At 39.8% G+C, this 16,694-nt stretch overlaps 1 protein-coding gene across 1 annotated transcript in view; it reads right to left on the bottom strand.

Moving 5' to 3' along the window:
• Positions 1–16,694, bottom strand: part of LOC134658697 (protein lap4) — a 122,471-nt gene that overhangs the window by 87,588 nt on the left and 18,189 nt on the right. The window contains exon 3 of the mRNA XM_063514352.1: positions 58–226. Within this exon, the coding sequence (XP_063370422.1) occupies positions 58–226 (169 nt within the window). The remainder of the gene's footprint in view (positions 1–57; positions 227–16,694) is intronic.

Raw genomic sequence — 16,694 nt, 5'->3', positions numbered from 1 at the left:
TATCGGGTCTGCCGGGAATCAACAAACTATAGCAAAAAAATAGCGGGTGTCTCTCACCTGCCAAAATCACTGGGTAGACTGGTGAGCGACATGTCGTTGAGCCCCAGCACGGTAAGAGCGCGGAGCTGGCTGAAGCCGGCCGGCAGCCGCGGGATCGGGTTGCTGCTGAAGTCCGCGATCTGCAGCGCCCGCAGCTTCTTGATGTCCTCGGGAATGTCGGGAATATCTGAGGAAACAATGGCTGTTAACAAGCGGTAAAATAGCCGAAAAATTGTTGTGTGCAGTGCAATTAGACAATTCTATCAGCTCCGCATGGACCTACGTAAAATTTTTAGCATCATCAAGTTGTATAGGTCTAAAAAGAATTACTGTTTAATAATGCCTGTGATACCTATATCACTTTTCAGAACTGTGTGCTGGGTTCAGATTGCTATGAATGCTATGATGCTTGCCAAACTGCTATGCCATGCGTAGACGGCACCCGAAGAAGAAGAATGTCTATTTAGGTTTGTGCGTGTTATTACGTATACGTCAATAAAACGAGTCATTTTGTATATAATTTCCATACAAAGTGACTCTTATTTAATTGTCCTCGATTGTAGTTATTCGGCATGCCATAACATAAATATGAATAAATGATTTGTAACTGACTCGTCACCTCGTCAGGCAGGAAAACCATGGCCTGAAAATGATGACTTTAAAAGGCACTGATCGGCGCGCAACGATGTCTGCATCCGAAATGCTTTTCACTGAGCGATTATGGTAATCGAAGGCTGACGTATTCGGCACATGGACAAGACCAGCTTTACTACTATTTATTAATTATACAAAGGCAAGAGCTCGAAATGTTATTATACAATTTGCCTGAGATTAGGTTTTCGCTTTACTTAATTCGTTTTTAAAAGAAGCGAAGAACAATTTCTAAGCTAAAGAAAATATTTGTTCATTTCTTAGCTTCATAAAATAAACTTTAGTAGAATATTTATCAGACCGTCTCTGTTCTTTACGATAACGCTAACAAAGTTTGTTAAACGTTGAGAGTCCAAGAGCTAAAAGTAAATATATTTTACAAGATTATGTAGGTACTTACTTCGTGAATATTTCCGGAGCTAATAAATTGTAATAATTAAGTAATGTATAGAATGTATTCAAACAATATAAGTAAGAAGAAGCATAAAATATAATGTTAAAAAACCGGCCAAGACCGGCCTTACGTATGTTAGCCAAATTTCAACTCAATCGGTCCAGTAGTTTCAGAGCAAATGTAGGAGACGAGCGGTCTGGCCTTGTCGGTAGTGGCCATGTATAGTGATTCTGCTATGAACCCGATGGTCCTGGGTTCGAATCCAGGTAAGGACAATGATTTGACACCTCAGATATTTGTCCCTGAGTCATGGGTGTTTTCTATGTATTTAAGTATTTGTATATTATCTATATCAACACCCTAACAACCCTAACATCCCTAACAACCCTAGTCATCGTATGTTAATTGACAAGCTATATAAGGAAACTGTAACCGCTATGAGTTATGCTGCAACTATTTCTTATGATTTAAAACTAGTACGAAATAAAAAACGTGTGATCGGCTGGAATAAATATGTTAGTGCAGCTCACAGAGAGGCTAGGTGTAAGTTTAATCTGTGGGTATGGTGTGGTGAACCGAGGTCGGGGCATATTTACGACGAGATGCTAGAAAGTCGAAAGATTTTCAAAGCGCGCTTAAAATGGTGTCAAAAACACGAGGAGCAAATAAAAATGAATATCATTGCGGAACATCATTCTAGGCGCGATTTTAGTAGTTTTTGGAAATCTACCAACAGATTGAATGGTAAGCCGGGCCTGCCGGTGAGTGTCGGTGGAGTAAGCGAAAGTGGGTCTATAGCTGAAGTATTTAGGGAACACTTTACAGTCAAGTCACCTTTAGGGCCAACGCAGACGACTTGTGTGGCTGACTCTGGGACCTGTGGACGGGAGACGACCGCTCATTTTACAGCAAAGGATGTAAAAATGGCTTTAAATTCTATTTCTAGAGGGAAGTCGCCTGGCCACGACGGTCTCAGTGTTGAGCATCTACATCATGCCGGTCCGCACGTGAGTCGAGTGTTAGCAATGTTTTACTCGTTTTGTATAGGACACACCTACTTGCCGGCTGACATGATGAAAACTGTGGTGGTTCCTATAATAAAAAACAAAACAGGTGACGTGAGCGATAGGTGTAACTACAGGCCAATTTCGCTTGCCACCATAATAGCCAAGGTGCTGGACGGTCTGCTCAATTGCCAACTAGACAGATGTTTGAAAATTCACGATAATCAGTTTGGATTCAAACCAGGCCTGTCAACTGAATCCGCTATCTTGGCATTGAAACAGACCGTTAGGTACTACACAGACCGCCGGACAGCTGTCTATGCCTGTTTCTTAGACCTTTCCAAGGCATTCGACCTCGTGCACTACAACATCTTGTGGCAGAAGCTTGACGACATTAACTTGCCAGCTGACATTAGTGGAATTTTTAAATTCTGGTACCACAACCAGGTTAATGTCGTCAGATCGTCGGACTCCTTTTCTCAGCCATATGGCCTGGAATGTGGTGTACGCCAAGGTGGGTTAACCTCACCAAGGCTATTCAATCTTTATATTAACGCACTGGTAGAGGAGCTCAGTAACACCCGTATCGGCTGCCATATTGATGGAGTTTGCGTAAATAATCTGAGCTACGCCGACGATATGGTGTTACTGAGTGCCTCGGCCTGCGGATTGGCTAAGCTCATTTCGATATGTGAGAAATACGCTTCTAGCCATGGTTTGCTGTATAATGTAAACAAAAGCGAATGCGTTGTATTTAGGGCCAGAGGTAAGGCTACACCCAAGTTTCCAAGTGTCAAACTAAATAGTCATCCGCTACGAATAGTGGATAAATTTAAATATTTGGGACACATGGTAACCTCTGACCTTAAAGATGACGTAGATATCGAACGCGAACGCAGAGCGTTGTCCGTTAGAGCTAATATGATAGCTCGCAGGTTTGCTCATTGCTCCAAAGATGTAAAAGTCACCCTTTTTAGGGCTTACTGTACGACCTTCTACACAAGCAACCTGTGGGCTGATTATACTCATAAACGGTACAGCGCGCTGCGTGTTCAATATAACAACGCTTTCAGAGTGCTGATGGGGCTGCCCAAATTCTGTAGTGCATCGGGGATGTTCGCGGAGGCGCGAGTAGACTGCTTCTACACCACCATGCGCAAACGAGCTACATCCCTTGTGCGCAGAGTGAGGGCCAGCTCCAACAGCATTCTGAGAATGTTTGCAAACAGGATTGATTGCCTGTATTTGAATAACTGCTGCCTGATACACGCACGCAGTAATAAATAAACAAATTGTAGTTATAGTTATAGTGAATTTATTATTATATTGCATGCACTAGTGTCTAAGCAATTTCGTAGTTTAATTTGTATTTTAATTTTAATTGTAATTTTAATTTAATTTTTATGTTTCACTGCCTTATGAGCCATGTTGCTTGAATAAAAAATATATTATTATTATTATTATTATTATTATTATATCGTTACCACAGAATAACTAATAGTACTATCGTACAGAAAATTCACTCCTTCACAAAAGTCAGATTTAGGTATAAAATTACACCTATATCGCCGCCTGCAAGCAAAATTTAAACTTAAAACCGCGCACGAACCGTGAATCTCCTTTGCGCGCCGCAGTTTTATGACCGAGCTGTGAGTGTCGGCACGGGGTTATCACTTGACAAGTTTTTATACCTAGTCTATATTCGGTAGACTAAAATTACATTTCATAGTATGAACATCATGTGTCATTTCATGATTTCATGCTATGAAATGTCATTTTAGTCTACCGAATTAAAAAATAGACTTTATACCCACTGATTTATTATTTTTAAGATAAAAATGTAGGAATTACAAACGTTGATTATGTAAACATACATTTTTTATCCGGAGATAGTATGTCTGATTCTCACGGAAGTAAGTTTTGAAGCCATTGTGTATTTTCAATTTTGCGCGAGCGCCACGTGACACGACTATCGTGCACGCCGAGCGGCAGCCCACTGCCATACGCCTGTCCGATGGGCGCGCCGGCCAAATGTACCTAAACTGCGGAGTGACACCCCCCTGTCGCTACTGAGTACCCACGACACAAGCCTTCTTGAGCTTACTGTGGATGTGGAACTTAGTCAATTTGTGTAAGGATGTCCTATAATATTCGTTTATTTTAAATTGGCTGTGACAATCAGACAAACAGAAAAACACGTGTGATGTTAAACAAGGGTTCTGTATTTCTTTTTTAGAACCCTTAACAAAGGGGGATTGATACGTTATAATTATTTTACAACCGAAATCAAATGGCTACGTAAGAAATGTGGTACACATTTCGATCTTCATAAATATAAATTGGCTTCAATTGACGGCACCCTGTGCAAGACGTAAATAAAACTATTGGGTGTCACGTGCGTTACGGAGGAATCTTCGTATCACGATAATAATGCATGCATGGTGAAGCAAGAGAAATTGATAAGCCAACAGAGTTGTGAAGCTAACGAAGCATTCACAATTATATGCAAAAGTGGACACTTTGTTCACTTTGTTGCTCTCTTAATAAAGTTGTGTGGCTCCCGCAAGGGGAGTTTTTTGATCTACTCGAGGGCGATTAACATTATTTGGGGTATATCTCGGACCCGTACCCGTACCACTACAAATTTAAGTCCTTGGGAGCGCTGAGGTAAAAATCTAGTTATAAGTATGTAGTTTACTCGAGTGCGTCCTCTATCGATCAGATATCTACCTCTATATTCGATAAAAAAAATTAAAGAGATCACAATGGGGTTATCAAGAATAAATATGAAGTTGTCATAAACATCAAAATTTGATTATTTTTATGTAAAAATTTATGCTTAAAGTTAAGCTTAAGTGTGGGACTGGGCTGGACATGTCTGCCGCATGCACCCTGAAAGGTGGGCCAGAATGATTAGCGAGTGGGTCCCACGGAACACCATAGATGGTGCTGGCCGAGGTGCAGGCAGGCCGAAAAGGAGATGGATCCGGATTGGCGGGAAACTACAATCGACAGGGTTGCGTGGAGGAACCGACCTTTGCCCAGTGGGACATTAAATTAGGCTAACAAAAAAAGTTATGCGTTATAGAAACAAACCTTTTTCTTTGCTCTGTCATAAATCAAATACCTACGTGAATGAAGAGTCCGTCTATGCTAACTCTTTACAGACTTTATGTGCCTTAAAGTGACAAAGTGTGTTATCTTTTCATAAGAATTAGGCGTTCATGGCGGTACTCTCATACTCTGTCATTGCAAAGTATGTGCAGTATTAAATTATACAACGGGACTTAATCGCGTATCTAAGTTTTAAGATTTACCTCCGACGTTTCGAGGACGGCGTTGTCCCCGTGGTCTCGGAGAAGACTGGCTTAAGTTGATCACCATCGTCTAACCGCGCGAGTTTTTCGAACTACCCGCACTTGGTCTTGTTTATCCGCTTGAACGTTTTGCGCACTAGGGATGTCACTCTATCGACACACAACACTAACGATATTCGATTTATCGACTGTCGATATTCGTTTACGCTTACATTTACTAATGACTGGATTCCATGTGGATGAGATCTTGAAACCCTCGTCCCGATTGAAATTACTATGTTTTTTGATTTCAATGGCTTCCCGTACTTTCCTGCTGTAGAAATGACGATCCGTGGACAGGATTTTAGGGTTATGCAGCTCAATCCAGTGGTTTGGTCCTGACTCCAGTAAATGCTCAGCCACGGCAGACTTGTTCACCTGACGATTTTTGACAGCTTTTTTAATCAGTGTTATGTGCAGTGTTTAGCTTGGCCCGACTCTAATCATTTCGTAGATTGAATCAAGACAGTTAATACAGCAATCTTTCGAATGAAATTTTATGAATAAAAACCGGCCAAGTGCAAGTCGGACACGCGCACGGAGGGTTCCGCACCATCAACAAAAAATAGAGCAAAAAAATCGTGTTTGTTGTATGGGAGCACCCTTAAATATTTATTTTATTTTTAGTATTTGTTGTTATAGCGGCAACAGAGATACATCATTTGTGAAAATTTCAACTGTCCAGCTATCGCGGTTCATGAGATACAGCCTGGTGACAGACGGACGGACGGACAGCGAAGTCTTAGTAATAGGGTTCCGTTTTTTACCCTTTGGGTACGGAACCCTAAAAAGTGCCCCTCGGCGGCGGCGGTAACGTCGGATGTTGACGGATAAAGGCAGCTCTAACAGTCGATTGTGTTATTTCACACTGCGCTAAATAAGTTAATTGCATTTGGCATTCATGTGTTTATACTGCTAACTCTAACTAGGTACTACAAGGACTAACAACTTAACTCAGCGGTCGGCAACCCGCGGCCCGCGGGCCGCATGCGGCCCGTGAACCTGTCACTTGCGGCCCGCGAGCTTCCTTGGCTATTTTTTATGTAATATTGACAAACGACAATGTCTAGTCTAGTCATAAATATTAACAAAGTGCGGCCCGTGTCAACTTCGTTACCTACTATGTGGCCCTTGGCTGCTAAAAGGTTGCCGACCGCTGACTTAACTCATTGTTTTTCAAGTTTACTTCTTCTTCCTCGCGTTATCCCGGCATTTTGCCATTGTTTTTCAAGTTTACTGTTTCACCTAAATATGTAAATGATTATATCTCCATTCCGACGGTGATTGGCAAACTATATATTCTATAACTCTGCAATTCTCGGCTGATTTGATAATTTCTCTATGTTAACGGTAGTGCGCCCCGGTTTCCGGTTCGCGGGCTGGAATTCCAGCGGGCGTGTCGTCATCAATAATTTGTCAAGCAGAGCGGAGCGGAGGGAGTAATCCATGGATAAATACAATAAAGCCGACTGAATTAAAACAACTGTGAAGTAGGAAGTAGGTCAAACGGTGGTTATGTAAAAGAGCTCTCAATGTTTAACATTTCTTGGGTCAATTATGTTTTACTTAAAATAGCTTGTCATATTTCTGTAAGTGAGTAACTAACTTTGAGCTTTGAATTTTATGAGTGGTTGGTTCTGGTAGTGTTTTCTTGCTGCGTTTGTTTCGTACTCTACGGTTTACAATTATATACACTGAATATACGATCAATCTTCAACTTACTTATTTGTTTTAAGAATGCGATGAATGTTTTGAGGGTGTTAGCGTCGTAACTACAACTTGTAATAGCGTGCGGCTATTTCAAGAACGGTATGCAGCCACAAGGATTCTGCTTTAAGTGCATCGCTTTGTTTATCAGATGGGTGCGTCTATTCAAACTTTCAAAGGGCATAAGCCTGCGGCAAATAGCACTTCCGCTTGCAGCAAACAACTTAAAAGCGTTTGGTCAGTTTATTTTAAGTCCGTATGGGAGGAATCGAATGTCGGTCGGTATCGGTACTATGTTTGTTTATTAAAATCATAAATTTGTTGACTTGGGTGAATAATAAGTGCAACATTTTAGCGGTCGGAGTACTGTTGGTGCTGACTAACACAGTGGGTACAGTTATTTTTGATAGAAATACGGAAGTGTTTTGGTGTCAACTATTTAGGTGCCGTAACCATCAGTAAGCTTCACTTCCGATCAAGAGTATATATCTAAGTCAAGGCACGTACCGCTGCTCTGTTGCATAAATTGTTTTTAAAGTAACTAGTGTAGTTATTATGCAAGTTGCACTGATCAACATATTTACACATCATATTATAAGTGTATGCCATCAACATCATGCAAAACCGTTAAAGCAGCGCGTAGCGCTGACCAATCTTAAGGGAATAAAATTGATTTTATGCATTAAGTACTATTTGTTGTTTAGGGATAACAGTACCTATATTCCGCGCTACTATTTGAACTTCAAATTTGAAGAATTAAAAGATGATGTATAGCAGTCAGAAAATAGCTTAAACATTGGTTTTATTTCAAAAAATCTTTGAAAAATATGAGTATTTCGGAATATAAAGATAATACGGGGCGCACCATATGAGGCACGTTCTAGAGGGCGTGGTAAAGTAACGTACGGTGCAAGCAATATCCGTCGGCGGTGACGGTCGGGCCAAGGAAATTAGTCTAGCGCTAGGAATTCCTGCAACCACAGCTATTTCCCACACTTATGCGTAAGAAATGACGACTACTGGCTTAAATTAAACACATCATATGCTACATAAATATAAATAAATGTCGATTGCTTATGTCCATTACGATACAAGTGCGAAAATGGGAAATTCGCAACAAGTGGCGATAAATTAAAACACGGCCGAAGGGAGTGTGGCAAAATAGCACCATATGTAAAGGTCGTGTTTGCAAGTCATAGGAATATAATTTACTTTATGTGCCTACACCCGACACAGGAATATTTAAATAAGTGCACAGTATGTCAGATTCTAGAAATAAGTATTAATTACAACAATCACAAACATTGATACTGCCCAACACGTGTAGGATTGGAGCTTAATGATAACAATCATTTGAAACCGTTAACAGAGATTGAAACCAGTCGGGGGGAAATACTACGAGTACCTAATTAACTTAACTAAAGCATGAAAACTATCTCCTCGTTTTAATTAAAATGGAAATTGAAATACTTAATGTTAAATTTGTTTTGTCTTAATTAAAGCTCATACTGTTTCAACTAGATAAGTATCTATGGGTCGTCAGGATATTTTGAATTATTGATGATACTCGTACAACAATGTTGTAAAACAGTCTGCAATGAAGATGACGCTTGCTCATTAAAAATAATCAAAGAACCTTCCCTAATCCGCACCCCCCCAAAGAAAATCTTATTTACCGATACAAGGCCTGCGCACACCGGCGGAGCGCAGCGCAGATCACCATGGAGGATTTACGCCGCGCAGCGCACACCGGCGAGGTAAAATCCCCCGCGATATGCGTGGTCGCTAGTGGAACGGAATGTATAATCACCGATCATGGCATGCCGTGGGAAGCCGCGGCATTTCGGAGGTGCTTGCGGTATCAAAACTCGTGTTCTCCCTCGTCGTCCGCCGAGTTGCGCCAAGCCTTCACCTCCCGCAGCCCCCCTACCCCGGCGCACTCGGGAGGCCTCGGCGCATACCGGGGGATGCCGCGGCATGCCGCCGCCTACCGCCGCGGTATCCTCTAACGTGCTCCTCGATGCCGAAGAGTAGAAATCCCCCGTGATGCTCCCAGGTCGGTCTCAGAGCATTCAAATTTATCCATTAATGTAATTGAAATACGGAAGAATATACATTGATAAATTTAAAGTGATCTGCGCTGCGCTCCGCCGGTTTGCGCAGGCCTTTACGAACGAAAGGATCGAACTGGGCGACTTTCATAAACGAGGTTTTCAGTGAGATTGTAGGTGTACAATGTATTGGGTTTATTACCGAAATTCTTTGTGTTAAAAAAGGGTTGTCCCAATTGTCCCATTAACCATGGCGGAGGAAAGTAGGTCGCGTAAAATATGAATTATGAATAGCTGCGATACATGTGCGCGATGACGCAACAGCTGACTGCAGACGATCGCCGATTTCCAGACAATCAAATTAATGGCACGCGCAATTAGGCCGCGCCGTAACCCACTGAGAAGGCCGCTCATTGCGCGTTAGTAACTCAGTCGCCCATTCATAAACTCATGTTATCTCGAAACTAGATTCGAGTGAAGTCATCGTCAATATTATTTGAGTGCGCTATTTGACATGTATTACACTAACTAATGGAGAGAATATTTAAAGCAAATTAGAGATTTAAGAAGATTGTTTTTGAATTTAGATCTTTAGTTTGGAATGTTTGGATAGTTTTGATTTTTTTAGTTGGAAGTAATTCAACCTAAACAAATTATCCCAACACTGAAATCTAAATGGATCGTCGTTTCTTGTTTGATCTCTTATTTTGTACATTCCATCTTTTTAATTCAATATCTCGATCGTCGAGAGAATTATCGGGAGATCGATAAGACGAATTCGCAGAAAAATTAAGTCTATCTTACTTTCATAAAGTTCAACAAAATCATTTCAGCTCGTCGGTAAACATTTACAAAACAAGCATGCCCTAATTTTTCAGTGCGTGGATGGTAAAAATAAGTTAGGTTAAATAAACGAAACGACCCTTGTTTATACATATTAATATACCTATGCATTTTTACCTATGAAAACAGCACCTGCCTATTTATAGGCAGGCAAATTGGCTGTGCGTTAAACAAAGTGAACCAATTAAGTTATGACCTAGGTTTATTTACAGCGAGCTGGAAGTTCCGCGCGGCTCGCCACGTTGGACGGAATCCCATTAGGGTGGTTATTGAGTTTTCCACAAAGCGAGTAGAGTTGTTCGATCGAATGTCAGCGCTAATGGACGTGGTTGACCGGGTCAGCTGACCGTATATGATGCATTATCTATGAAAAGGGACCTTATTGTCGATGGCGCTTACGCCGGACAGCGTCGCGCGGCATTGTATTTATATCGGAGCATCGTTAATAATGGCGTATGCGCCATCGACAATAAAGTCCCTTTTCATAGATAACGTCACATATTATCATTGCTTGCGGAGCAAGTTCTTGAGTGAACCATTGTAACGTGACCCTGGAGATCCGTAGAAAAAATGCTTAGTGTGGATATACTGAATACTGCGATCAACTCGGCCACGTCTGGCAAGCGTTTGTAATTACCATTACCACCCAGGACACAAATGACGGCCTTCGGGCAAAAATCTTATTTGCAGCGTACGTCGCGCAACAGCGCCTTCAGATTGCATGTAACCTATAGACTTATGTACAGTCAGAAAAAATATTACCTTAGCACTCCTCCCTGCATACAAATAATTGTATGCAGAGGTACAAAGCTAATTGTTTTGCTGACTGTACCTATTGTATTTTTATTAGAATCGTTTTTGTTTTTTTTCAACAATGAAACTTGTAAGACATTACGAAATTAATGAAGACGTTACATTGTAAATGACCCTGACCTGACGATGACAAAATATTAAGTATGTATTATGTTTTAATTTTGGAAAACAATAGAATGCTTATATAAGAATGTAAACAAAGGTTTGTGATAAAAGCGAACAGGTATGTGATGATACATTTAATTCAGTGGAGTGTAAAATGAGATAAGTTCTGCAAGAGAAAGAGAAGTTTATTATTCCATTGTTCGTCATAGACCGGCTCGCCTTGTTTTAGTTTTATTTGTCTTTGCCAAGTTTCCGAACATACCTACTAGTTGCAATCTTTGTTAATAAGTAAATTTCAAATTATATCATGCATGAATTTTGTGCTTCAACATAACCGACTATTATACATGTGTTTATCAAATAACATATTCTGCGGTAAATTTAAAATGTAGCATTGATTTGATAAATTTGGTATTTTATATTGGTATACCTGTACACTCAATAAAGTTTATAAAAAGGAAAGACAAAGACAATATATAAAGCCCTACGCTAACATTACAGTGCGTGTCAGTTTTAATTCTAATCAAATCCTAATAACCATAATTAATAATTACAGATTTTTTTAGTAGGTACTAATAGTAATTGATTACACGATAAATACTTTCCAACTTTAATTCAAAAGGATGACTGAACCTGATTATTTGTGATTTTTATAGTAGTTTCACTATAAAATATTCACAAATAATCAGGTTTGAGAGTAAATAATGTAAACCCTTCAAGAAATAAGCAAGGCCTTCTGGTATAAAAAGAAAATAGGAACGTGGTGCTATGTGGTCAGTATAAACAAATAACGAGACGATAGATTGTTCGCAATACGTGCGCTCACACCGACCTGCCTGCTTACGTAACGCACCGTTTCCAAGTCAAACACTTCCGTTTGTTTATATTTTAACGCAAGATTAGCAAGGAGAGGAATTTTAATTTAACAGCTGAACTCGTTACAATGTAATGTAAATCGCTCATAAAGTTATAAGCAGTGGTAATTTTGCATGGGTGTGGATTAGTCACAGCTTCACAAGAGGCTCAGAACACCTGCGACTAAACGGCCATTGCTCCAGGTTACATCTTTACGTCTCAGATTTTATGCTGATCGTGTGTTCCCGTTGCCAACGAGCAAAGGCGAACCAGAGTAACCGTGACTTCGAGCTTTGGTTACTTTGGTAGCCAGTTTACCATATATTATGTACCAGTTGCATACATCTAAGAAAAAATTCGCTCGTGATAATGATGAATCGGGGAGCTGACTGAATACCGGATAGCGCAAAAGGTCGACTCGATCGTGCATGGTATAATATAAGCGATTGATATTACACTCCTTTTCAGTAAAATACGAATGTTATATAAGTATAGTGTTAAGTGTGCACATTTAAGAGACAATTTATGGCTCGTAAACTTTACTATGCGTTTGACCGGATAGGTATACTGCGTACGGTAGTTAAACCCAGTGGCGTAACGTGTGGTGGCTTAAAGAGCCAAATGCCATGGCCCCAGGGCCAGAGAGGCCATGAGCACAAAATGAAGAACAACTTCGTAAGTTTGACTCGCGCCTCAGTTGGTAAAGTCACGCTGGACAATTTATCTTATAAAAAAGCAGTACTTAACGAAACAAGTTTGGCTTTTTGTAGTCTTCCGTCGTTCAACACAACGTGACTTGTTTTCACTGTTCATGTATGTATTTACATAGTCATATAGGCACATTTTCGCTAAGTCAGTCAACCATAACGTTGGTAATTCGTTATTAATACGACTATGTATTATTATAAATATTACAAATCGGTAAAAATAGACGCACAATAGGAAATTGTTATTCCTAAATATATTGGCTCGTAACGTAACCATACATAATGTTATTATGGCAATGAACCGGTTCCCCGTGACCTCACTGTCTGGTTATTTAAGTTTCGTAAGATCGTTACTAATGGTTAGCATCTCGCACGTTAGCCTTTTTTAACCCCCAGGCCCATGGTAACTCAATATTGTTAAACGGTTAAGCTAGTTCTCATTCTTCTGTTACTGTGATTTAAAATATCCTTTATAAATATGAACACTCCAATATCACAAATTATTTAACAGGTATACCTAGACAATGTTGGCTATGCTTTGCAAATTGCAATGCATTTCATTCGATTTGTCATTAGAACCCAGCAAAGGATTCCTCCGGTATATTAATAATAGAGGGCAGCAGGCGCATCAAAAAGGATTACCCGTATAGGCAAAATGCAACCTATAATAATGGGGATACGATGTGCTCTGACACGGATCGCGAGCGACGGGAGTGGAGTGAACGGCGTGGGAGACTGGGGAGTCATTAAAATCGCATACCGGGCAAAGAAGAGTCAAAGGTTCAGACAAACCAGTATAATTGTCTATCTGATTACTCATAGTTGTTACGCATGTAGAGGTCACGTAACGCTGGTAAGCTAGAAAGCTCATCTCGCGCGCGCCTGGGTAAGCAATGGAAACACACGCCAGGGACAATGCGGCAGGGTCAACAGCCGAGTGATCTGCCATCGAAGCCCGAGCAGCACTCTGCCGACCCAGACGACCGCTAAACCAACGGCGACGTCGCTTAACCTCAGCCACTGATTTACGATTATACCTTTCGAAAACAATAAATTTAGTTCTACGTTAAGTTTCAATTTAGCTCGTATTTGTGGGTTATCGTTAAAAGCGAATTGTCAACAAACACTATCACGTATCATAAAGCTCCTATTATCTAAGAACGGCGTGGTTAATCGCTTGACATCATTTTTAACGCCTTTTATCTGCTCTTAGCATTTGGTAATAGCGCAGAACGGTATTTAGCTTAAAAAATGAGTTACATTCCACACAAAATATTTGTGAATGTCTAATAAAGCTGCCTTAAATTAACCTATAATACAGTAATTTTATACATTTTGCGTTTGCGTCAAATCCGGTAGTTCTGATTTTTTACAGACTTGTTTATGATGTTGGCCCAATGAATAATCCAAGTTTGTGACCTCGAGCGCCGAACGCAACTTTGTCAAAAATCGAAAAAACCGCGAAAATTTCGTGTTTTTTTTAGTTTTGGGCGATTTTAACCCAAAAGGACTAGTTTTTGATAGTATCTTCCTTAGACGTTTTTAAAGAAGACTAAATTTGCTACAATACGAGATTAGAACTGTCTCTGTAGATTGAACAGTTTCCGAAATAAAGGCTTTCAAAATTTAGATTTTTTTGAAATTGAGCTCGTAAGCTAAGTGAGTGCAGTGAGTATGCACTTTTGACTCAGGCGATGCCGCTTGGCACGATTGTTCCTAAGGTCAAGGATTCCTAGTCTATGGTTTCACCATAGTTAACTTATCGCATAGTTTCGTAGCTACGATCTATGTATGAATGCAGGAGTTCTCAAGGGGGCGAAGCGAGTCGCCAAGGGGGCGTGAACTTTAGCAAATAATAAAACTTATGTTTTATGGTTTTTACAAACATTGTTTAATTTACAATATTCGTATGTAACTACATAATTATGTGTTAAATTGTCTTAAAGTATTTGACTTTAGTTGGTATCTGGTTAAGCAGAAATTTGACATACCTATGTAGTAGAAAGATCGCTGAAAATACAATACAATATTATGATGTCATGATAGGGAACTGATCTGACGAAGGATACCTGAGGATATCATAGGAACTCTGTGATCAAACAAAGCAACCTCAATCTGTTTTGATTTATTAAATCGTCTCGACAAGTAGTAGACTGTTGAAAAGTATAATCTACGATAAGTTTGTTTATATGAAGTTTTTAACAAAAACTTATTACTATGACGATATTTAATGAGGGACGAAAAAACCAAGGCATAAATAAAAAGGTTGGAAGACCCTGAGAGTCAGGCGTCGCAGTTAATATCGCAGCGGGGCGCCGCGATTGCAACTATTTACCGTGTAGAGCTTTCTGCATGATCTGCATTCTTATGGCGATAAGCGAAGACCGGAAAACTAAGTTAGATTAGAAATAGTGAATGCAAATGAAATGAAGCCTTTCAAACGGAGGAGATTTCTAACGTATTATATTATTATAGGTATGAATATGATTATAGACGCATTTGTACGCGACCAAAGTCGCGGCCAACTGAGAGTTGCGTAAGTTTCTAAATAGAGTAAAAATGCAATAAACCAATGGTGTTTGTTTTGTGATATTTTACTCGTATCATATTCGTGAACCGCGGATGGCCTATAAACCGTGCAGTAATGCCGTTTAGTACCTATTCACCATTTTAACGGCTATATAATAAAGTTGGAAAAGCGTCGGCATTGTTTTAAATTTAGAACGGAGCATTTAACTGTGAACAATGCAAAGGTACATCCTTAAGGTTAGTGAACGCGGACCGGTAGCGTTAACTCCTCAAATATCTGATGTACTGTAACTTGATAAATTTGTGTTTATTAAAACTTGCTCATACATATTAATATGTTTACTTCGTTAAGTTCAACTTGATGCTTGTGCTTAACCCGCCGTAAACAAGTTACTCTCTTCTCTCTGGGCTGGAATGCTCAAGATCCAAAATCATCATTGGCCTTTGCTTCTATTCCAGACGACTTATGGTGTAACACCGGAGAAACACTGTTTTTGGTGTCTGAATAGACCGATGCGAGACCGATATGGTCTACCACAGGCCTGACAAGAGAGATTTGTGGAAAACGGCACTTCATCGCAAATTGGGTAAATTATAAGATGGATAGAAAAATCCCATAAAAAATTATCAGTCATCAAATATTATGGTTTTAAACCAAAGAATTTGTACTTAACAATACTTCAAGGTTCTGTTACTTTCTGAATTAAAGGAATAGATGCAGTATGCTTTCTTGTAGTAGGTCTTCTTGGTTGCTATACTTATTACTTTTCTAATAATGGTCGGATATCTCCAATTATTAAAGATTAGATATAGATAGTTATTTAGTAGAAGTAGAGGATCAGTTTTTTTGTCAGTCTGTGTTTGGTAAGGTTGAGCAGATTGACACATTGACAGAAGCCATTCAGACAGAACGGTCAGTACAATCATGAATAATATGATCCTTGGCCTATATCTAGATGACATCGCCCATATACAAAACGATACACCGGCCGATTACAGTATTTACAAAATATTTCACCAAAGGCAACATTTCTTAGCGGCCGCAATGTGGGAATATTGTTAAAACAATGTGTTCTTGAATTACAAACTGTTACGTCGGTCTAGCGGTAAAGAACCGAATGCTACGGCGCAAGGAACGGTTTTCGCGCGTAGAATGTTCATATTTGGGTACAATTATTTGCGTGCAGCGTTAAAAAATAGTAGACATTAGGGCTTCCAATACCGGGATCCCGGTATTTCGGGATCCCGTCTTATTAAACGCATTTTTCAATACCGGTATTTTTAAAGGCAATACCGGGATCCCGGTATTTTAAAAAATGAGGGAAATGCGCAGTATAAACCCTTTAAATCCATTATATTCGGCTGTATCAAAAAGCTTACTAAACGTCAGATGCATCTAGAGTTAGACCAAGAAAAGTCTGCAACGATTTTGATAGCACGCGCAGTGCAAATGTAATATTAAACGTCAAACTTCTATGAAATTATGACGTACAAATAACACTTGCACTGCGTACTGCGTATGCTATCAAAATCGTTGCAGACTTTACTTGGTCTAACTCTAACTGGTCTCTAGCGCGCATTTTATTATTGAAACAAGATCGTTGCCTAATGCGTCAGATAAATATTTGGTGGTTGGTGGT

This window comes from Cydia amplana, chromosome 2, assembly GCF_948474715.1.
Source record: "Cydia amplana chromosome 2, ilCydAmpl1.1, whole genome shotgun sequence".
Lineage (NCBI taxonomy): Eukaryota > Metazoa > Arthropoda > Insecta > Lepidoptera > Tortricidae > Cydia > Cydia amplana.
The sequence above is the reverse complement of the archived record's forward strand: the minus strand, read 5'-3'. Positions and strand labels throughout refer to the sequence as shown.